The 24636-nt window shown below is 41.4% G+C and overlaps 2 protein-coding genes across 2 annotated transcripts; both read right to left on the bottom strand.

Annotated features, from left to right (window-relative positions):
• On the bottom strand, positions 1 to 18853 carry mxd1 (MAX dimerization protein 1). The gene is made up of 6 exons (XM_020093866.2): positions 17830 to 18853; positions 17073 to 17172; positions 8899 to 8928; positions 4173 to 4287; positions 3871 to 4030; positions 1 to 3016 (listed from the first exon to the last, which is right to left on the bottom strand). Exons 1-6 carry the CDS (start codon positions 17894 to 17896, stop codon positions 2820 to 2822), a joined length of 669 nt encoding a protein of 222 aa, XP_019949425.1. The 5' UTR covers positions 17897 to 18853; the 3' UTR covers positions 1 to 2819.
• A 599-nt stretch (positions 18854 to 19452) lies between these two features.
• On the bottom strand, positions 19453 to 23484 carry snrnp27 (small nuclear ribonucleoprotein 27 (U4/U6.U5)). Its single transcript, XM_020093987.2, has 6 exons — positions 23256 to 23484; positions 21439 to 21571; positions 21003 to 21100; positions 20795 to 20874; positions 20116 to 20180; positions 19453 to 19759 (listed from the first exon to the last, which is right to left on the bottom strand). Exons 1-6 carry the CDS (start codon positions 23290 to 23292, stop codon positions 19705 to 19707), a joined length of 468 nt encoding a protein of 155 aa, XP_019949546.1. The 5' UTR covers positions 23293 to 23484; the 3' UTR covers positions 19453 to 19704.
• Between the last annotated feature and the right edge of the window lie 1152 nt (positions 23485 to 24636).

The following is a 24636-nucleotide window of genomic DNA, read 5'->3' as shown; positions in this document are numbered from 1 at the left end:
TTTTCTTTTTTAATTTTTTTGGGTGTACCATCGTCATGCTTTAACTGAGGTTGACAAGTGGCAGGTGCAGGAGCAGAGGAGGTTCCTTTGGCACCGTGCTGCAGGGGTTGAGGACGTCTACAAAGAGAAAATTTGCAATCCTCTTCCCGCCTGCGATGATTCTGAACCAACCAAGGGACTAAAACCTCTCAGGGAGAGAAGCCATTTTGTTTGAGGCTCCTAGGTGTGGAAATGGATGAAACGGCCAGAGGAGTTGTCACCGCCCTCAGCCTGACCACTAGCTCCTTTGCTTTACTTTTTTTAATTCACAATTTTAGAAATTATACATTTTTTTTTGTCCTATTATCCCTCTGTTAAAAGGGCAAGATGGCTTTGAAAACAGCTAAAGATTTGAATCAACACATTTCATTTTTCAAAGAGCACTGTGCCGAAATCTGAACAGACACAAAAGCCTTGAGGCACAAGAGACATCTCTAAATATTCTATAGATTGACTAGGCTGTGCAAAAAAACTACACAAAGGAAACTCTCAGTAAACCTCACAAGAAGAACATAGGCTATGACTAAATATATTTATATATATTAATCTATATATTTAGTTTATCTAATAAATACATTTGTTGATAGACATAGAGATCTTTCTGTAAACTATTTACATTAAAATGTGTACTTTTTTTGCAGAAACAATAAATAGCTATCAAGGCAAGGCGGAGGAAATAAAATCTGTAGTTTTTACATTTTGGTGCTCGTCCGACGTGAACAATAAGAAAGAGGTAAACTCTCTCAGGCAACATCCATATTACTACGTTTATGTTTAAAACGATTTCTGTCAACACAAGTGTGTTCACACACACGCCTGAGAACGCATATAACATGAACACTAGGCAAGCGCATGACGGTGTAAACAGGAAGGCATGTGTGTCCCGCTGGATGCAGTAATTGCCGCAGTTCGCTTAAATAACGGCTGGTTTCCTCGCATGTAAACAGTTGTACCATTGTAAAATGCAGACTTTAACTGCACAACAGCTGTTAGCAAAGACTACAGGGTCAGCAACACTTGTAATTGATTATACATGTTGCGTTCTACACTGTTAATGCTGGTTGCATTCTTATGGAAGGGGTTCATGTGAAAGGAGCCTAACGAGTCAGTGAGCAGCTACCTCTTGACTGAAAGAACCAATCAACAACTGGTTGTGAGTGTCTACGTGATGATTTCCATTTTTTTCTGTTTCTGCCCTTCCAGACTAAAACGCTGTGCTGGAGTTTTCAAACTAAAACTGGGCCACCAGTTCTTCTTTAAACACCAGAGTAGTGTGGATGCCAAGTGTATTTGTAGCAAAGTTGGTGCATTTTCAAACAAAAACGTAGTAGTGCAGATGTGGCCTCAGCATGTTCCCATTGAAGAGTCATAGCCGGTTTCGTTGGGTGACTTGCACTGTCTCAAACCTAACTCCACCCATCATAAGAAATTGGCAAGAAGATTCGCTAATGAAAAATAATACTCTCAGTCTCCCCTGCCTGTCCTTTCTACATAGTGGAATGTGCTCCAGTCTCTCGACTGCTCTCAGTAGGTGGGTTCTTCCCTTCTTTAGGTGAACAGGGCAGTGAAGAAGAAGAACTGTTCATACATATACCAGAACTTGCCAAAAACATCCCAGCATTCCACCTGGTGGTGGCTGGTGTTTTTTTTTAGTTTCCTAAATCTGTCAGTGACCCCTGTCATCGAAAGGCTCAAACGTGACAAACACACACGATAAAAGGATGCTGTAAAAACGCCACCATCATCAGAGAGAGGCAGAGAACATTGAAACCCACCCCCTAATCCCTCCCACATACCCCAGCCCTTCACAATCTCATGCTGCACACGTTTTTTTTGTTTGTTTTTGTGTTACTTTCCCTTCTGAAATACAGGCATGGACATAAAATTACAGGATAGTTACCCAAATGCCAGCAAAAACCTGGGTACAAAGGGATGTATTGCTGTCGGCCCCGACAATTTAATTTAGTGTCCACTAGGTCTGCTGCACCACACAGCAAGGGCAGACAACTGACATGTTTCAAACACTCACTTATGATAACAGCTGCAGTGGGGGCCTTTAAGTTTTTAAGAGACAGTGTTTGAAAAAGATGACACAGTTTTACAAAAAACTATTTTAAGTGCAAATCACCATGCACAGATGGTGGACTGGTGAGCAGGGTGTTGATAAAAAGCCCCATCTCATGTCAGTGTCACACCTTTGGGGGGACTCTCAATGGACAACTAGGAGCAATGGAGGGGTGCATTTTTGTGTATGTGTGTGTTCAAGTATGCACGTGTGTGTGTGTGTGTGTGTGTGTGTGTGTGTGTGTGTTTGTGAAGTTAGGGTGAAATCTCATTAAGTTCTTCCTATGGCTCTTGGGACATAGAAAAAGAGGCAGTGGGATATTGTGTGGTAACATTCTCTGGCTGAAAGTTGTGGTTCTGACAAATGGGGGGGGGGGCGGATGGGGGTGGAGTGTCTTTAAAATCCCACTCATTTGATTGGTGCAGAGCAGAGTGAGTGACCCTAAAGACTGACCGCTGATGATGGACTAGATATAGGCGGGTGTCTCAGGGAGGAGTTGCAGACTGAATGGAAGCCTCCATGGGGACAGGAAGTCTGCAGAGGCCTGAGTGGAGGAGAAGCCTCAGACGTGGGTCAGTCCTGGTGGAGAGGGAGGCAGGGAGGAAAGAAAGGAAGGAGGGGTGAGGTCTGAGCAGGATAAGGAAGTAGTGAGAGCATGTTGGGACAGGATTGGCTAAGGGAAGGAGGTGGGTGCTGGATCAGTGACCAGTGCTGTTTATAGACTGCAGCCCAGCTGCTTGGCCATCTCCTGAGTGTCCTGCAGGAGTAGCAGGCTGGCGCTGGAGTAGCCTTCATCACTACAGCTGCTGCGCAGGCTGCCTCGCTCGTCTCCCGAGTCACTCACGCTGCTGGTGCTCCACTCCAGGTCACCCAGCAGGTAGTCTGTCCCCTCCACATCCACGTCCAGGTCCTCTGTTGAGGTACAAGTGTGCAACAACAATGTGGTCAGAATGAGAGGAGACAACGCTGTTTTTGTTTTCACCCCTGTCTGTTGGTTGGTTTGTTTGTTTGTAAGCAAGATTATGTAAAACTACTTGACAGATCACGAAACTTGGTGGAAGGATGAAATATGGATCAGAGAAGAAGCCATTAAAGTTTGGTGTGGATGCAGATCAGGGGGCACGCTGTTGGGCCTTGGAGGAGGTATACACTCCACTTCTAGTTTTACACTTGCTGAAGTAAATGCTTCTTAATGTTACTTAATGTCAAGATAACTTTGAAGAATAATTACACGTTGCTGTATCTTGTGCTGCCACTATCTAAAATCTCATTTTAAAATTCTTCAAATCTTTTGACTATTATTTTCTTGATTGATCATTTATGTAATAAAAATATTTGAAAATTGCCCCTACAGTGTAAGATAACGTCTCCATTATATTTTATTTCCTCACATTGGACAAGCTGCAACTAGGTGATGTATTTGCTTAAGGATAATCAATTATTAAATAATACTATTATCTGATTGAACTAGCAATTAAGTAACTAATCATTTATACCGCAGTTAACTACAAGATAAAGGGCTCCAGGCAAACTCCTTAGAGTTTCTCACCACACTAGAATATCACGCACAATCTGTGAGTAATTACATCAATAAAAACCTTTCATATATTACCAATCCACTACAAAAACACAAATGACCACAGTAACATGTTATTCTTTACAAGCTGTGGAGTAGAAAAGTTTTGGTTTATGAATACGCCTGCTCCGTCAACTATTTTATGGAGAGACATGAGTATATTAAGTCTGTGTGTCTGTGTTAGGCTCACCTTGGTCAGTGTCTGACTTGTCGGAGGACACAGTGGAGCCGGTGCTGTCCATCCGGGTCCTCTCCACCCCCAGCTGTTCCAGGCGCCTCCTCAGGTGTCTCTGCTCCCGCTGTAGCTGCTCTACAGTGTGCTGAGCTTTCCTGTCGCTCTCCTCCAACCTCTGCAGGGAGCGAGGCGGGAAATAAAACACTTTAGGAGAAGCTGTCATTTCAGACACCCCAACACACCATACCAATGCATTTAACACATTGCCCTGATTATGAGTTGAGTACACACACACGCGCACACAAGCATACAGGCACCTTGATGTGATCTTTGGCCTTCATCAGCAGGCTGAGGGTAGTGTGCCTGTTAGCATCTGGTCCCAAGGGAACAAGGGACTTCAGTCGCTCTAGACACAGCCGTAGATTTGCCCGTCTGGAAAGGGAGGAGGGAAAGGAGAGAAACATATGTAGTAATTTCCTTGTCAAAGATACATCTGAAAACAAGCATGTGTGAAAGTTTATTCTTTAAAATTGTAAGTTCAATTAAAAACGCATGCACACACACACACACACATTAAGATATGTGCAGATATGCATTTCCAGGCGTGTTAGTATGAACAGGGATTAAAACTGAAATGGAAATGCTCGAGAGGACAGAGATTGTTTTCGTTGTTTTCAAATGGAAACATACCAGTATGGATGCAGTCTTAGTATCAGATTTCGCAAAACATTACCCAGAGTTCCCCTTTAGCGCAACTTAGGGATCAAGAGGTATACAAAAATATAGAACTGTCACCAAACAATGAAAAACTGAGACAGAGATATTTGTATTTTGTGTGTACAAGTGTTTCTTTATACTGAAGTTAATCATCAATATGTAAGGTTATTTATCTGCGACTGTAGTTTTTTTCCCAGGATGCTGGCATTGTAACACTATTACATCATGTTGCTACATAGGATGTTTCGAGCAGCAATGTACAAATCTCCCCTTCACAGGAAGAAACTCAGAGACGTGGTGAAAGATCATCTGTGACATAAGTCCACATCTGAACTGGACGTTACTCTCACACACACGCATGCACGCATACGCACACACACACACACACACATTAAGATATGTGCAGATATGCGTTTCCAGGCATGTTAGTATGAACTTATTTGAATTTCTCAGCTCTACTCCATTTCCTCCTGTATCACTCTCAGTCTGCAGCCTTGGCAGCTGGTAAGTTGGTCTGGTGGGTGTTTCTGACCACTTGACCCCGCTGTTACACAACACACACCTCCAGCCTCGGCAGAGTGTATACGTGTCTGTATGCCTGTGTGTGCGTGGCTGAGCGAGTGGGCGTGTGTACGTCAGCCTCTTCCTGAGAGTAAATGTAAAAATGTTATATCGGCAGCCGAGGGCTGCCTGGATGAGCTGTTCATTTAGTATCTGCTGCTGTTACAGGTAATCCTGATATGAGCGTCACTGCCAGAGAGAGTTTATTCAAAATTGGACACACCAAGAGAGGAGACTGATTTGAATGTGGCCACAGGACACACACAAATATATTCTTAGCCCATGGCCTTTTAAAAAACACAATGCAGTGTTCAGCAGCTGAAACCAAATACCTGTTTCTCAGCTGACTCAGTGCAAAGGGCACACCGACTGTTGTTACATAACTTGGAAATACTCTGGCTTGTGTTGTTCTGACATAATAAAGGATCAACAGGGCTAGATAATGTTTGTTCAACAACATTGAAGAGCAGCGGACTCATGAAACAGATCGGGTCACATGGCGTCTGAGTGAGAGGAATTGCTGCGGGTCTGGCAGAAACACACTGCTATTTCAGGTTATTCTAGTTCACTGTGACTTCAGTGCAGTATGTCAATGGGTGAATATGTATGTGAAGCTGCAGGTTTGTGTGCTTATCAGCCTAAGGCCATGGCCTATATTTCTCTGATCTAATTTCACACTTGTGTCCTGTTTAAGTGCGTCAGACTGGTCTCAGTGCACCTGTTTGCTCTAAAATAATGAAGGTGCAAATGTGACTTTGTTTTGCAGAAAACAGTAGCAGCTGAGTCTTTTACGCACATTCTCCAGAGGATGTGTATGTGTGGACGCAAATGTCCAAGTGAAAGCCTCACAACTTTTTGAAGACTTTCTCTGCCTGGCCCCCTCACCTTGAGCGAGCGGGGGGGTTTATGATGTTGCTAACACACGATAGATACAAAAATGAAAAAAACAAATCTAAAAAAAAATATCTCTGCATGAAAACGCGGAGCCATTGATGTAAAAGACTGATGAAGAGCCGACGCCGTTGTAGATGAGCTGTTAACAAAATCACGTGAACCCCGCAGTGGAAATAATTATTTACATCTTGCCTCTGCCTGCTGCCCCACCCCTCACCTGAACCCGGCGGAGGATTTGATGCTTTTGTGAACGCGTTTGAGCAGAGAATCTCTTGTGCATGTGTCAAAGGGAAAACAGCTCAAGAAGATGCACACAAAGATGTGAACTTAAAGGAGGACAGCATTTATGAGTGTTTAATAATAAGGGTTAATGTCATTGTCTATTGCTAGGTGACTCTACCGATTTCTGCTGAATTTATGTCCTGACTAAACACTCTAGGCACCCTCATCCTCCTCCTGAATTTTCCAGAGACTTTCCTGTTGTTGTGAATACCTCTGAGCAGAGAATCCCCTGCTGCATTCTTCATATGTGAAAGGAAAACTCCAGTCCAGACATTTTCTGGTGTTCACATCTGAAAACAGCTACAAAGAGTCATAATGTTTTTATGCTTTTATAACGTCTGGAAATTTAGGTTCAGAAATTGTGTCTGAAAAGGGCTCGACTCAAAACAACAACCAGGCCAGCAAGATACCTGTTGTATCTGACCAGCAGGAACTCAGCCAGATGTCCTCGCTCTTGTTCTTTGACACTCAGCAGTAACTGCCCATGAGTAGTTTGGAGGAACTTAAGTAGGTAGAAAAGGTTGTGGTAGTGGCTGGAGTCGTTCTTTGTGTGCACAAATATGTACCACACATACCAGAGTCTTGGTTTTATAACATGACCTCTACAATAAATGACAAAATAAGGTAGGATGGAGGTGCTGTGTCCTGCACTCCTCTGGCTTGGTCTGAAATGAGGTAAATGTGCGAGTCTAACTTTTTGCATAAGTGATTTGTCTTACAGTAACCCGTCACCTCCTAAAAACTAGAAGGTCAGCATGATGCACTTTGACCTAACAGCAGTAAATCACCCTGTCACCAGCACTCTCAACCTCAAACCTCTGGCAATAACTACTGATGACTAGGAACTTTTGTGTATATAAAAAAGAAAAGAGGCATGATAGTGGCAGGTCATGTTATGTGGACATTAAGATTCACACACGCACACCCACACTGTGGTTTTTTGATCAGCCAGAGCGGATTGGAGTTTTACAAAACAGGATAAAAATATGGAGGGGTGGGGTGTTGCAGACCTCTGGCTTGGCTCGCACTGGATCACAATGAGTCATTTCATATCTGCCTGTGATGGGTTTCTATCATCAAGTGAGAAACTGGCTAAAGGCAATGAATATTCTCAAGTATAATACATCAAGCATTGGGCATAATTTACAACTCATGCACGCACAAGCTTGCAAAGGGCTAAATCCCTGGCAAAGGCCCAGTGCCATATATTATTCACCACTAAGCTGACCACTAAGCTGCTGCCCTGGATCAACTAGCAGTGGCAGGATGGAGCAGAGAGCGATACAGGCTCACACAAAATAAGGTTTCAAAATTCAAATGTCGGCCTGTGGAAATGCTGAGAAACAGCAGCAGCATTTCATTGCAAACAAATGATTTCTGACTGACAAATTCACTGTCTGAGTAGAGCATATGTTTAACCATCTATGTAAAATGTTGTATACACAGCCCAGTTGTAAGATATTCAAACATGATCAGCTGTTTTTAGTTGCTAGAGGACACACTGAGCCACCTGATATAACCACAATACCATTAGACTCATCAGTCTTAGTAGAGGGTGAGAAATCAGTGGTTTTGCTAGTGTAGAACCCTCTACTTTACTGAGTATTTTGTTCCATTTTATGATATTCATACATTGCACACTCGGAAGCCGTCACTTTGATAAGATTTCTGGGTCATTTAGATATCGTCTGACACATGTAAACATCTTATCCCATTTACTCTTACTTTACTGGTTTTTCTACATCTGCAAAGGCACATGATAGTTATAAAACAGATCACTGCATGAAACTTATTTTCACTGTTAATTCATGATTCAGCACTCTCACAAAAATGTGATTCAGGTCTTTGTAAAGACTTTCTTTGGACTAACTCTTACTGCATACTTTTATCTACAGAAATCATTCAATTAGAATGTCTTTGTGCTGTTAGACCTGAATGTTTTTTCACAAATTAAAAAAGCGTGTATTGTTAAGAATGTTAAGCTTCAGTGTGCGCATCACTCTGAGCTTCAGCTGTTCCTCTTTACACCGAAATCTCACCCTCTAACCCATAAATTGTACATCAAATTAGAAATGTGTGTTCCTTCAGACAATGTGACGATCAAAGCACAGTGATTTACAGAATTTGAAACAAAAGAGTGACGCAAGAGTATCATTTCTTCATCCACTTATGGCGGTGATTAATTTGTACACTATTTGCACACAGTCTGATTGTATCTCATTGATTTCCCTTTTCAATAACACATTTTAACCAGAGCTTTCATTTAACTATTTAAATATAAGCATTTGCATTAAAGCTTTTTTTGTTAACTTTTTTCTTTTAATCATTTTACTAATCCTGAATATGAAAAACAAAAATGTATATAAGTTTTTTTCCCACAATGAACTTTTTTCTTTTGATTCTGGTGATGTACTTACAATTGATACTGAACAATCTGTTATGATGAGATACTTTTCCACTGACAATCCATGATTTAGACACTTCCATGGCAACAGTGGGGGAGGGCTTTTGTGGTGTGTTACGAACTGAGGAACAGCACCAACACACAATTACACACACAAACACACAAACGAAGACATTTTAACATACCTGTTCTTTTCCATTTCGTTGTGTGTAGACCTGTGGAGATAAATCAAAACATAGATGAGAAAATTATGGCACACATAATTACATGGTGACTGAGGAGGGTAAGATTTCCCCCCTCTCTCTGTGTGTGTGTGTGTGATCATGCAGTCCAAGGCCTTACTGCAGGGGAGTGAGAGAGCAAGAAAAAAGGCTGTGTGGGAGTTCATGAGCATTCAGAACAGTTGCTGATGCCCGAGGCTTGTTCTACAGAGGAAACTTTTTTTAAGGACCACACTACCAGATGCGTGATGAGGAGACCATGAGTAAACACTCACAGTAACCAGAAACAATAGACAGGAGCCGAAGTGCTTAGGACTATGCCCCTTTATGGTGATCTTAAATGTAACACTGAGTAGGGGTTGGGGAAGACACAGTGCTGAAGGTAAACACACACAGACACACACACAGAGAGAGAGAGAGATAGGATGAAGAGATGGGGTCAAGTGTAGTATTTGGAAGGAATGCGCTGGTCTGACCTGTGTGAAAAAGGGCGGTGGTAGGTGGGTGGCGTGGTGGTGGTGGTGGAAGGGGTTTGTGTGTGTGGGTGTGTGTGGGTGTGTGTGGGTGTGTGTGGGTGTGTGTGGGTGTGTGTGGGTGTGTGTGAGGTGTGTGTGAGGTGGATGTGTGGGTGTGTGGGTGGGTGGTTGGTTGGTTGGGGGGGAGACGAGCAGAGGGGCAGAAAGCAGAGAGGATCTCCTCTGCATTCCTGAGATCTGAAAATCCTAAAATAGACTATGCACTTTCAGCTCTGCAAGACCCTAGGCTGTCACCACGCCATGGCCAAGATCCTCACAGGACTCTCTCACTCACACAAAGACACACACACACACACACACACACACATGTACTTGTGTCTTTGTTATCACTGAACATAAAATATTCCGTCGCCTATTGCTCATCCGAACTAAACGTCTAACCCTAACTCTAAGATTAGGAATAGTGTTCTAATCTAAACCCCAAGACCAGGTCTTAACCCTCAAACAAACCCTTGAAGATGTGAGGACTGGACAGTATGACCTCCCTCGAGGTAGAAGAACACACACAGATGTACAACTTCATTCACATTCATGATCGGGGACTAACTTTCCAGACTAAGCTCCACTATCCACAGTCAACCTATGACAGCAACCTCTGTGTGTGTGTGTGTGTGTGTGTGTGTGTGTGTGTGTGTGTGTGTGTGTGTGTGTGTGTGTGTGTGTGTGTGTGTGTGTGTGTGTGTGTGTGTGTTTGTGTGTGTGTGTGTGTGTGTCGGGCACTGTGGGGGTATCATCTTGTTGCAGCTTGTCTCTTTGGCTGCGCTCTATCTCATTTGGCTCACTGCAGCCAGTGTACATTCCAGTGCAGGCCAGACGGCCGCTGGTGACATAACAGCACTAGAAGGGAAATGATCCAACTTATTCAGGCTAGATTTCAGGCTATAGGACACCTCCCACCTCCTACCCTCCACCTCTTCTGACACCCCTCTTCTACCCAACACGCCCACAATGCACCAATATATACTGATATTTACTATTAATGAATAGTGATAAGATTATTCATTGTAAGTAAAGTGGAATAATGTATGGGTTTCTCTAGTCCCATATCAGTGCATTACATTAGAATCCTGGTCTATCAATTAGACAGGAGGATAATTACATTACACTAATTCACCATATTATTATAATATCACATTTGCTAGGGGTTTTTTCTCCACAGTTGCCAAGTGTTTGCTCATTGTGGGAACTGTTGGGTTTTTCTATAATATTGATCTCACCTTACTATGTAAAGTGCCATTAAGTAATGCATGTTGTAATTTGGCATTATACAAATACATTTTAATTTAATTAATTAAAGCTCTATCTAATAATCTTCCACAGAAAAAGGAAATAAAGACATTTAACATACACAGGTCAACATAACTTAAATTTCAACATCTGTTTTCCACTATGATTAATTTAATTCTTTATGAAAAACAAATTCTAGCTTAAAAAGTCTATATTAATGAAATATAGGCCTAGAGTAATATGTTCTATAACTTACAGTTCTCTCTGGTGGACTATTTAATAGTGAAACTGTTTCTAAATTACCTCAAATATGGTTTGAACTTACTGGACCAAAATTTTGTATTTCTCTTTAGCCAACAATATATTCTAATACCAAGATATTAGCACTGAGCTACAATCAATCTTAGTTATTCAGCCTGACTGATCAGCCTGCCGGTATGTTGGCCAGATTATATGTGCAGTGCGGGTCTAAGCCATTTTGTTAGGAGGTGAAACTGAAAGACAGAAATGTTGCTAAGAATTCACAGTAAAACTGTGTACACAGTCTGCATACATAACAACAGAAAGTACAGGAGAACAAAGTTGAACTGCGTACTTGTTCTAAAAGTTCCAATGATTCTACAATTCACTCATTTCTGTTCTTAATTAAGCTGATCAGACACAGACATGAACATTAAAATGTCAGACACAATTTTCCAAGTTTATCTTTCTCATATGAAGAAAGCAGCAGGAGATTGTCCGGGTAAAATGCGTTCACAGCAACAGTAAAATATCTGTAACATTCAGGAGAGAGGTGGTGTCTGAGTAGATAAGGCAGGAGGCAATATTATTCTTTGGAAATCACGTGGTTTTGTTTACAGCACATCAGCACACTTATCGTCAAATGGTCTTGAATCTCGTTGGCTTTCCATGTTGACATCTTCTTGCTTGTATGGCATCTTTTTCAAATTTGTATTCAGTTTTGCGTGTGACACGTTAGAAATTTCATCAACACAACCACTTTTCCGCTGTGAATTTTCTGGACATTTTCCTGCTGTATCCTCACATGGGCTCACTCTGACATTTTTCTTTGGGGTTGGCAGGAAAAGTTCAGGAAAATGTCAGGTGCAACTGACATTTGCGTTCTCAAATTCAGGCCCTCCAGAAAATTGTAGAAACATTTCTTAAGTGAAGGTTTTAAAGCCCATATGTTTAAAGACTAAACTAAAGTTTACATGCATGCACTGCAACTCAAAACTTACCTAGACATCATCAGGAGGAGGCAAATGTCTGAATTAGTTGGGTTGGACATTAACCACACAGCAGCTCTCTCGAACACCGTGTAATGTCCGACTGAGCCCATGTGTGACACGGTCATTGTGCAGAGAATTCACAGTGAGAGAGTAGGCGTGGTGATGATGTTTCTATCACGAAACCAAAAGATTACAGATATTACAATTCAAAATATTACTATTTGTGCCTTGATTTGCATTCTGCTCGCTCTACTCAGACGCCACCCATCATCTAGACCAAACTAAGCATATGCATTATGCTTTCTGTTGTGTGCTACATGTGTGAAAGGGCAACTGCAGACAATGTCAAGACCTGACTCTCCCGACTCTGCCCAGATTTCACTCATAAAAATGGCTGAAGATTTTCCAGTGCACCTTTCTACAGGCTTGGTATCCAGCTCAGATTCTACACTCAAATGATTCCACTATTAACCTGTTCTTCCCACTTTGGAAGCCTTGCTTTAGCTTTACCAAGACCACCACACTAGCCTGATGGAAAGATGCCACTTGCCTGGGGTTGAGGGGTGTGTGTGTGTGTGTGTGTGTGTGTGTGTGTGTGTGTGTGTGTGTGTGTGTGTGTGTGTGTGTGTGTGTGTGTGTGTGTGTGTGTGTGTGTGAGTCTCTATGTATGTAATGGAGGAGCTGGTGCTCTCCACTGACTGCCAAAAGCAGGACAGATACATAGGGGGGAGGAGGTGAGGAGAGAGCAAAAGCAAGGAGAGTGAGAGATGAGGGGGAGGGGGGAGTCACTACAACTGATTCATTACACATACACACCAGCAGAAGCATGGTGACTACCCTCCCCCACAACTCACACATCCATAGCACGAGGAAACAGCATAAACTGGAGGGGCTTGTATATACTGGGTCGAATGACCTCAGATATCCAGAAGGCTATCTGCCCTACATTTCAGTTTTCAACAGCAACAACCAAAAAAACTGTTGTTTATTTGCTCTTCGGGGGGGGGCTAACTCTCCCACACTATGAAAACCCCTGATCTAGACCCAACATCATCTAAGACAACATCAAATCATCAAGACTCAACCTTAAGCACTGTTAAGTAATGGCTGATAAAATCTTCACAGCTGATGGGGGGAGTTAACCTAACCTTGTAGTTAAACAACAATAAATGATTTATTAAACATTGTCAAGCTTAACGGTTTTCAAGCTGCAAACAAGGACGAACCTGCAGCAGCTCGACTTGAAATAGAAAGCGAGGCCCACATTTTTTTCCAACGAGCATGTTTAAAAATGTAGCGCCAACTAAGCATGTGAAGCTGGAGGTAGGTATGTTCCTCCAGCACTGGTGCGCCACTCGGTGTATGTTGAGGATGGGAGAACATTACAAATGTGTCACACTATAGTCAAGCCACCAGCCTCTTTCCTGACCAAACCAAATATTGAAAGCCGTTTTCATCCACAACACAGCGAGAGGTTCTCTGCACAGACACATTCACAACAGCAACAAATCCTCTGCATTATTTAGGCAAGAGGTGGCGCAGCCGGGTGCAGCAGACACAGGCAGGAAGTGACGTATTAACTCCGCTGCGGGGATCACGTGATTTTGTTTACAGCACCCTGACACCGTCGTCAGCTCTTATCAACACAAACTCCCTTCATATCTTCATCGATGTCCTATATGTGTGTGACACGTCTTTTTCACAGAGAGATATTTGTTTTCTTTTTGTCTTTCATTTTTGCATCTGTCGCGTGTTAGAAGTATCATCAACCCCTCCAATAATTTGCTGTAAATCCAGAGGATCCCCTGCTGTGTCGTCACATCAGATTCTGCTGGATTTCTACTGACATTATACTAGGAGGGCGGAGAAAGTCTGTAGAAACTGCGGAGCGTCTCACTTGGGAAATCTGTGCTGCACCTCCTTCAGAGAAAATACAGAGGAACTTCGTAGTCCAGTGCATGTCTGAAAGCAGCTTTAGTAACACTACCTTCCCCTAAAGGTGCTGAATTTCCTAAATTTATATGTAAATATTAAGGCTGCAAATATTTTTTTGTATTCAGTCTGTAAAATGTCAGGTAAATTTTGCAAAAAGTGTCCATTAGAATGTCTGAGCTGGTATCTTTAAATGTCTTTTTTTGACAAACAGTCCAAATTACAAGAAAATGAACAATGATGTAGCACAGAAACAGAAGTCATTTTAGTTGAGAAAACTGAAAATGGCTATTTTCTGTCATTTTTGCTTGAAAATGACTTGAACAATTAGTCGATTTTTGGAAACTTTAGCCAGTTTTTTTTAGCAAAAGCAACAGACTTTATTCACTGTGCTCTGAAAAACTATGCTGGCCAAAGATTAACTGAAGAAAATAATTATGCAAATGTAGATAACTGTAAAACGCAGTTTGCAAGTGATTGTATAAAATAGAAATGTCTGTGGAAAACAGTCTTGTAACTTTAGACCTGAGGACAATATGGGTGGATGTACATTGGGTTATGTGGGGTGACACGCCTATACATAAAACTATTTATATGCCCATTTCCATACACCTCGTGCTGAATACATTAGACACTGAACTTGGCATTGAGCCATTTTCAGGTCAGGGAATGAAGCAGACAAACTAGTTTGTACGTGTACTTGTTTTAAATGTTCATAGCTGTTCTCAAGAGCCAACACTCGAAAACAAGCCTGCCATGATAAGAGAGTTGGTGGACGTGATAGTAGTTCAAATGGGGATAATCGATCAGGTGATGGCAGGTAGCTGTAAAGATTTGTTTTGTCTGATAAAATCCAGGAGAAGGCACAAGACACAAGGCCGGAGACACTGAGTGTAGACAGCACAAAAAAGGGCTGTGGTTGAATTTTGTGGTACAAAGATGTTGCACATAAACTGCCTGTGTATAGCTGTCCTGTAACTGGTGTGTACTGCATATATGCTGGGTTAGCTAAGGTAGAAAGGCTATATATAAACCTGTTTCTACACATGTTCCTTGCAGGCACATTTCCACACATGAGATTGCCAGAGGAAGGTATTCACTCCACTGGAAGGTGGATGATGACAGCCTGAATGGGTTACTGTGCATTATCTGACTAGCTACCACTCTACTACTCGTGTTATTCTGGTGCACTGAGGCATTTCTTGCTGCTGCTGCCACCGAATATGACATTTACACTATGATATTAATTATCTGACTCCATCTACCAGCACAGGGCAGCGTTTCTGGCCATCACCCATTTTACGGCACTTTTGGATGCAGCAATATGCTGGTGCTGTATCTACTGAAGAAGCAGTCTTCTTTTAAGAAGTCTCCTAATGGCAACTTTTCATCCTCAGACATGCATAAGAATATAGTTTCACCAGCACAGCCTTTGATTACAGAGCTGCCTTCACAGCACACTTTCTTAGGAACACCATACAGATACTATATTTGCTCTCTTAACAGACATAATTCTAGGTTTCATGGATTCCATAACATGTTTGGAAACTTTCGTAAAAGATTCTGTTCCATCTTGAAATAATTGAATCGCATAAATGATCAGATCAGACTATGTTTTTCCAGTTTTTCTGTTATTGTCTCCATTCTGAGGAAAACTCAGACTGTTGGGTGTGAAATCTCAAGAGATCAGTGGTTTCAGAAAAAACAGATGGCACCAATAATAATGGCAATGTACACTGTGTCCGTGCAGCAGTGTCCACTGAGGTGACTTGAGCTGCCGAGAGCTGCCACTTGAAATGTTTTCTGCAGTCACCTTGACTAACCCAGTCTGCCTGACACCAGACTGATGTTTGGTGCTGTCAGTCACACTAGAGAAGACAACAGCGAGTCTAAACGTGACCTTATATCAACAAACTCACACGTAGACATGCAGCCATGGCTCTTAAAGCAAAATCCTTTTTTTCTGTAGCATTATGAATAAGGTGAGGAGAGGTGGCAAACCATACCTTTTTTTGTAAAAACCAAGGCTTCCAACATCACATTGTTTCGTACAAAACTGGTGTGCATATTTCACTGTGCAGTCTGTGACACGACCAGTTATAGACTGTCCTTCAAATACTTAAAGTGGGTTATGCATACAGTGCATACAGTATGTACAGGATGTTGACTCAAGACGGGTCAGGGTTTTTGATTTCCTAAGGATATGTACCTCTTAAAGCTGATGGTCATGAGCCTATAGCTACAGCTGATGTGCATTTCCTCTAAAAGAAATGTTTGAGATTGGAACAGTTTGAGTATTTTTATGTCCAAACAAAGCCTTTATCCCCTGATTATCAGCTCTGCAGGTGAACCAGGGATATTTTGTGTTTTCATAACCCCAAAGTTAAACACAACAGAGAACTGTGAGGATATATTCAATATGAGTTTGAATAGAGTAAAGATCAAGTTGAAATATTTTTGTCAGTGCATCCTTTTCATTTTATTGTTTTTTAAATTAATTTTTGAGTTTGGAGAATTAAATTGAGAAAATTCTAAAAAAAAGTAGCGTGAAAGACTTACTACTTAACCACTGGTTGAAGTGAAAGCAAAGTACCCTCATATATGATAAGATGTGTTGCAAATAATTACTCATTTATTAATTCTATGTTGTTTGATCAACTAAAACTAAAGTTTAACATGCTAGTTGAGATGTGCCCATTTATAAAGTCGTAGATTCAGAAAAAAAACATATCGTCAACTAGAACATGTCATTTTTTTTAAATGTTGTTTCTCCCTACAGGCTGAATTACTGAAGAGGCCCAGAGTTAGCATCCAAACCACTCAGCCAATGATTTATGTGAAATTGACCTTAATGACAAAAAAGGATTTAACATATATGCAGCTTGATACACATTTCTCATGTGTGAAATTTTGAACCAATTGAATCAAATTTAAAGCATTCAACAACTCAAGGGTTTGACCATGATCGCATCTGAGAGGGTGTCCATTCCAAAAAGTGGTCAAATTATACAGAGAATAAAGGAAACAAAAATGTGCTTTTACTATTAAAAATTCATAATTCTCAGATGAAACTCAAACATCAATCTGGGAACATTGGATTAACCTGCTGCGTGAGGGGGCACACCTAACGTGGGGTATGATGGGCGGCTTGTTGATGAGCTGAGAAAAAAGTGTGTCGTTTTTTGGCCATGAGGAGGTGAACAGCTTTTACCTGCTACTTGTATTTTTCTTGCTTTTGCTTTTTCTTTTCAGGCTGTCCCTCTCTCGACTGCTGATGAAGGGTGGCATGGAGGCATAGCCATGTTCCGCTTCTGCAAGAAATAAACAACATAGTGGTCACATGTCCTGATATCTGGTAATGCACAATATAGTGTTACAGCAGAACAGTGAAAAGTAGCCAAACCAGGAATAGAAAGACGATAAAATGAGCCACATTTGATAGTGATCCTTTAGGCATTTAATGGCAGTGTGGAGCTGACATGCAATGAATGGTTTTCATGCAGTATATTTATCCTGTATTTTCTCCCCTCAGCCTGCACAATGATGTCATCTTGAACTGGAATAAACCCTACTAGTGGACCACAACAGAAGGAAAGGAGGGGCTTCCATAAAAACAATGTCTCCCTGCACATTTCACTGCATTTGCCACATATGCATTCATTTTTTCACTATTAGAAATGAAAATGTGTGAAAAGTGTGTGTGTTTGCACATATGCATATAATATGAATATTGATTAGCACCTATTTTGGGTAGACGATGGATTCTGATGTATCGTGCGAAATCCTGTAACATTAATGTTTTAAATGTGCAGCCTGATTATTAAAATGAAAAATAAAGGGTTTTTAAGCAGGCTTCACGATGACAGGTGCATAAATAGAGTGTGATATTAAGGAGATGGGGGGTCGCTGCAGGGTTTTTTTTTTTCACATACGAAACAGATCGTGGTAAACAACACAAAATACTTTACCTCGTTCCCTGCGTTCGAGGTACTCGGCTGCTTCGATCAACATCTGCACCATTCCGATAGCCGCCATTTTCAACAATAACACCGATAATAATGTAACAGTCCGATGAGGGGTTCCGTGGCTGCACACAACCTGCTCCCCCGCTAGCTCTGACGCTCAGGTGGCCGCTCGCTGCTCCTCCACTGATCGCTTCCCAAAGGCGAGAGGTGACGGTGAGAGTCCGCTCCTGCAGCGGGTCAGACGAGCTGATTCAAAGTGTAACGCACCGGTGAGGTTGGAGGGACAAACAGGTTTTCGTCCTCAAACCGGTGAATGGGATGGTGTTAGCTGGTGCTAGTTCAGGCTGGTGCTAACACTTGTACAGTTGTGACAGCTTCAGAAAAACAGAGTTAGCTTAATATTGTTTAGCTAGTTCTTCAAAAAACGCGGCTAGGTGAAAAACAACCAAACGATGGTTGTTTAATAGTTTAAAAAAAATAAAAACAAGCCGAGAACCATAGAGTATGTGTTCTGTTTTAGGGATAAACTAAGTTGGCTAATGTTTGCGCTCGTGACTGTTTATCAGAGTAAGGGTGAAGACGCCTTCCTGTCTCGGTTCGAAAGTGAAGAAGCTCGAGGGTCGCTGTCTTGTTGACTTGCCTGAGGTGAGCTGTCAGAGAAAAACAAGCTGGCTGTCATTAAAGTTCCACCGACGCTGTCATCCACCCTGCTCGGCTCCTGGCTGCGTGTCGAGGCTGCTTTTGAGTTTATATGCTGGTTTACCGCAGTTCACGCGCGACACGTCTCGCTGGAAACGCAGAGAGCGACTGACATCAGCGACAGAAACAGCGGCTGTTCATCAAAGTGCGTCCAAAACACAGGCTTGTTGATCTGGAGAGCTACCGTCCTCCACCACAAAGCTCCTGTGTGCCGCGCTGCCATTGGATGCTGGGTTTGACAACCTGAGCTACTATTGGTTGCGCTAGACGTCAGTCATCGGGAGGGGGTACGCGCCGACTGCTACTGTGGCTTCTTCTCAGCCATTTTGGTTCCAATTCACATCCGGGAACACCGCTACAGCGGAGCCGCAATGGCGACAGTTTCTGAGTTACACACTGCCGCGTCGTGATTGGCTGCTTTCTAATAATCTTGCTACTCATTGGCCGCAGCGCCCACGAGCTGGAGAAACAACGCCCGCTGCCGACACAGCGCACACCCCTCTGCCATGCTGCTTCACGGTGGATGGCGACGATTGGCTCCCGTAGTGTTGTTTGTCTTATCGCTTCATCGCGGATTGGTCAGATTCACATGTTCGTTTTTTATTGGTCCCGTTTTTGTCCTTTTGCACAGCGTCTCCCCGCGCATGCTCACTGCCCACAGGTTCCAGAAACATGACGGCAGCGGAAAGCTGCAGGGAACAAATATTTTGAATTGACACGAATGTCCTGTTTAACCCTGGACATCAACGAACATGGGACGGAAATAAAATCATTTAGGTTGCACTACAGTACAAAGCGGATTAGAAACCGGCTAATAACCGGCACAATTACACAAAACAACAAAGATGATTAACTCATTCAACACAACTCACACACCCAACTGACACTTGAGTATGGAATTACACACACACATTTAATAGTCAGACCTGCAACACCTTAAAATGCTTTTATTTCAAATAGAACAAACACTTCAACAAAATAAAGCTCCGTACATTGTGTCTTCTTGCTACTCAGCTCAGCACTATTATTTACATATGTGTTTACTGGTGAAAAGGCTTGTAGAGAATTGTTGCGCCACGCAAAGTGAGAAATAATAGGTTACAGCACAAATCTCAGCCACTGTGAGGGGAGGACAGAGGTACGCTTCGTCTTGGTTGTCGCACTGAGCTGCTGATGCTTTCAGGCGATGAAGTCCAGTGGTCTGTTGAATCCACCTTTTCTGTTCATATACTGCCTAAAAAAAATATGCAAAGAAAACATTACATCACTGTTGCCCTCGCAACACTTGCAGATTACATCATCGAGCACCAATGGGAGAGCCGGAATCTCTGCATGGGAACACCTGCTGAGGTGATTGGCTACAGTAATGGTGGATGATGCGGAGAGTGCTCGCTGTGAGGGGCTGAAAAGTTGTATTGTAGTTTTAATCAGCAACCTGACGACAACCAGGCTGCACACAATAACTTAAAAATATCACAATATAATAAAACAAAGGCTTATGAAATCTGTCCAAATCTGTGTATGGGCAGTAAAATAAAACAGCTACAAACAGATCTGTACAGTTAAAACTGTTTGTTGTTGTTTACGTACCTGTATTTTCTCTTCATGGACACATTGATAGCATATGCATTCACTGATCCATCTGTTTTCTTCCCCTGTTTAAAAAAAACAGTGCTGCGTCTCACATTTAAAACAAAATGCACATTACAGCTATAAAATGACATTTATAAGATGTTGTCTCTGCTCGACTTCTATGCACCCTTTATTTATAAAACTCATTTGTTAGGAAGGTTTAAAAGCTGTTAGAGCCTTTCAAAATTTAAAACATACAAAAGGGAACACAACACTACAAAGTACAGCTGAACTGGATAAACAAAATACAATGCAACGAATGTTAATCTGTAGCTGCAGTTCATTTTTACAATTTAAAATTGCTTTTCTTGTTAATTGATCATTCTTATATATTTCAATAGAATATTTACAGTCATCAAGCGCAGAAACCAAACACTTATCAGTTATCAAAAAGTCCTTCACCAAATGACATGACAAAATCAAGCAGAGGCTACCAGTTTATCAACTTTAGCTGATGTTCACGATGTGTTTGTGGAAACTCATATCATAGTGGATGAATTGTACATTAAACAGACTCACAGAAACATACATATTTGTATCTCTATTCAGTTCAGCTTAAGAATGCAATGAACTTGATCTGAAATAAACACTGCACCTCCTTGTGGCTGCATAACACAGGACACCTCTGTATTCTCACCTTAGTTGTATCGAAGGAACCAAATCCCATCTGTTTCATCATCTCAATTTCCTCCTCTGTTTTCCCCTGCATGTCCTCCTCTGTTTAAAAAACACAAAGCATGGCATTTTTTGCTGAAACATAAATGTCGAAGTTGAAAACGTGCAGAAAGCCACATTTCAGGCCTAGTTTCTGTGAAAATGGTATGTCAGAAGAATATTGATTATACCTGAAATCTGAATGGACTTTGCTGCCTTTTCCTTGGCATCTTTATCTTTTTGTCTTGTCGGAGAGAGGGAGGAGGAGCGATTACGTCGACCCGGAGACCTGCAGAGGGAACGCACAGATGGCTGCAGGACGAGTTATCACAACTACTGAGGGCAGACGCCTCTGCAACTGAAGTGATTCATGTTGTTCATGGTTTGATTGAATCTATTCAGGTTGCAGATAAACGTACTTGTCTACAAATGGTAAAAAGAACCTTAAGTGTGTAATACGCAATTTGAAAGAGGGAATACCTTAATATTTGTAGGTGGAAAACACTCACTGGTAAATATGTGTTTTTTAATGACATTTGTAAACAACCAATTACAATTATTTAGGCCATAAACCTAAAAAGAAAAGTACACAAAAATAAAACCTGTTTGGAACCTGGAAAAACTCACCTTGAACGCCTCCTGTGAGGAGACCGCGAACGGCTTCTGCGCCTCTCTCTGTCCCGATCTCGGGAACGAGATCGCTCCCTCTCCCTTCGCCTTCGCTCGCGGTCCCGGGACGTTGAGCGGGAACGTCTTCTCTCTGCAGCAAAGTGAAGATAAGATCACTATTTAAATGATACCACAACTAATACTGTCGTGATTTTAGCTGTAATCAGGACATATTGCTATCCACAAACTGCAATGGTAATTTTAATGCATAAATGATTTTAAAGTATTTTCTTTGGAAGTTTTGAATTAATCATATAACTTAACAGCAAATTATACTGGCAGCATATGATTCCTATGTTAATGCTGTGTGAAGAGTTTTCTTTTAACAGCCATATAATTCAAATGACTATCACAAGGCAATACGATTACAGCTAGATGGCTTAGTGAATCTGGAGAAAAGATAATTTTGTGAAACTACCAATACATTGTTAGGAAATAATTCTTATTGATGATACACATAGATAGGCCTCATACACGACTGGTATTAACATATGGTTTTTGTGATGCGAACACAAGTGGACAGCTCTGAGGGCATGCGTTCACACCTGGCATTAAAATGTGGCCACACATTCATAGGATCAGATCTCACCTCCCTGCTCTATACAATCAAATGGTTCTGTTCACCAAGACCAAGTTATGTTGTTTTTACCCAATCTGAGCAGTCTGATGTCACTCTGTGTGTGTGTGTGTGTGTCTTTGTGTCAGCACCAGCGAGAGAAAGAGGGGTAGAGAGACGAGTCAGGTGAGTCTGAATAAATCTAGTGCAGCCGTTCACATTGCTAAAAGAATGTGTACGTTAAGCTGTCCACTTGAGATCGGAATACAAAAGCCACATGTTAATGACAGGTGTGTCCGGGACCCATAGTGAGGTATAATCAAGATTTCTTTCTTCTTTCTTTCTTTACGTTTATCTTGAAACTTGGTCCAAAAAGCATTCAAGAATATTTTGTAATGAATATTTAAAAAAATATAAAATACTGATACATTGAACCCAAAATCGGTCGGATCTCCTCAAACCAAGGACTTAGAGTTTTGGATGCCAGAATAAACCTGAGGCACAATGATAATAATTGGTAGATTAGTAGTACAATTTATACATCAATGTGTGATGTTATCCCATATGCTGGCCTTAAAAGAGTCTTGGAATAACATTGTCAGGGGTTAAAGAGCTATTCAAACTTAATCAACTTTAATCCATGAGTTCCTAAACTAAACAAATACTTTGAAATGGATAGCAAGCAGTATTGTTTACACGTGTTGGCTAACAACGCTAACATGGAGACACACTGGCCTGTGTCTATTAATTTCCTTTATAAGACAGGGTGTACTATATTGTCAAAGTAATTATATATATATATATAGGCGGTTTCCGCTGGTTCAGCAGCCAATTTCCCCATCATCCTCAGCTGTACTGTTTGAGCTGTATAAAGCCTATTAATCTATCACCTCCTGATGCCATTCACACTCACACACCTCAAACACAGAGTAGCTACCGTTAAACAAATCAAATCTATAATATCACGCCGCTTTTAAATTCATGTCGCCAGTGTGTGACGTCAGCTGTAGAGACTTGTGATTGTAACTAACGTCTTTGGATACTACACATTAGTCACGTTTGTTGTGTAAAGACTCTGTTACAGAAATGATATAAGTAAATTAACACATTCTCACATTTAGCATTAGCTTTGTTCCTGTGGTACAAACGTACAGCTCGTCGTGCGTCGGTGTAACGTTAGCCTGATTAGCTGCCTGATTAGCTACCTGTAGTTTCTTACCTCGTCTCGGTGGACTTCGGCTCCTGCTCCTGCCCATTTTACAAACAGCTCAAATGGGACTCTTTCTATAGAGGAAGCACCGCAGACAGCCCGTTTTGTTAGAAATATTTCCACTGCGTGTCGTCTGGATTTCCTCAATGCTAATGGCTACCACTCAGCGATGTAGTCTTTTGTGTTTGTTAGACGAGTTTCCGGTGAATTATCTACGTTACAGCGCCCCTAACGAACTGGAGGCGATACTTCAACTGTACAGCATCACCAGCCATGGGTCTTGTTTTTATATACAGTCTATGGTCTGGTGTGTTCAGTTTACATGCATTATTCTTTTATACGCCATTAGCACCTGCTCATGTTGTACACGCCATCATTTATTCTCTGCAAGTACTGTTCTTCAATAAATACATACTAGTACTATGTCCTGTGTGTAAACATTCATTTGTGGCACTGTGAGGCCTTTAAGGCAGCTTTAATTTAATTATTATAGCACAAACAAAAGTGAAGGAAAAAAAAGACAATCAAGCAAAGAAAGATGAGAATAAACTACACGTCCAGTTGGTTTCAAATCAAACTTCATCTTTAATGACTGATAAATGGTAACCTTGCAACACTCACCTATACATTCTAATATAAAATAAATTAAAACCATGGGCAAACATCACACATCAGCATTTTGATAACAGCTACTGGTTGAGACGAAAATAATTACTGTTTCGAAGTAATTTGCACACATACGTTGAAAAGAAATCAAGGAAAAAAAGTGGAATGTTCAGTACCTTCAGTATCTTCTATAACTGGGTTTCAAACTGCATTGACAAGCAACAAATTATTTATGCTTTATTTTTTGGTAATAGTGGCATTTATAGCGGCTTGTGTTTTGTTGCGAGCCAGTTTATTTACCCCTGCGTTCTTTTGTCATGTTCATCCCTGCTGTAACAAAGTCGATAGGCTGAGCATTTTACACAGACCAGCATTCAGAAGAGCACAATCAGTAGCTATCAGTATATTTCTACATGTACTGCACCGGTGCTCACATCTACCTGCAACATCTATCTGATAACTAGAACCAAAGTATGACTAGAAGATGATGGACAAATGCATCATACTAGAATGTCAATATACATGTGTCAAGTGCCTATACATGGATAAGGGGTGCATAATTCATAACTGAACTTCCACCATGTCTTCAAAAGGTGTGGAGAAGAAAAGAAAGAAATTCTTAGCTGTAAGTGAACAGGACCACCGTCTGATCCCAGTGTGAAAAACAACAAACATGTCTGAATTCACATACAATGAAGTCAAGTCATGGTTTGGTAGCACAGCAGGTGAAAATAAGAGTAATACACAGACTCTTGTAGTTTTATCTTTCTGAGGACCATTTTGA

This window comes from Paralichthys olivaceus, chromosome 4 (assembly GCF_024713975.1).
Source record: "Paralichthys olivaceus isolate ysfri-2021 chromosome 4, ASM2471397v2, whole genome shotgun sequence".
Lineage (NCBI taxonomy): Eukaryota > Metazoa > Chordata > Actinopteri > Pleuronectiformes > Paralichthyidae > Paralichthys > Paralichthys olivaceus.
This window is presented reverse-complemented; position numbering and strand designations above follow the sequence as displayed.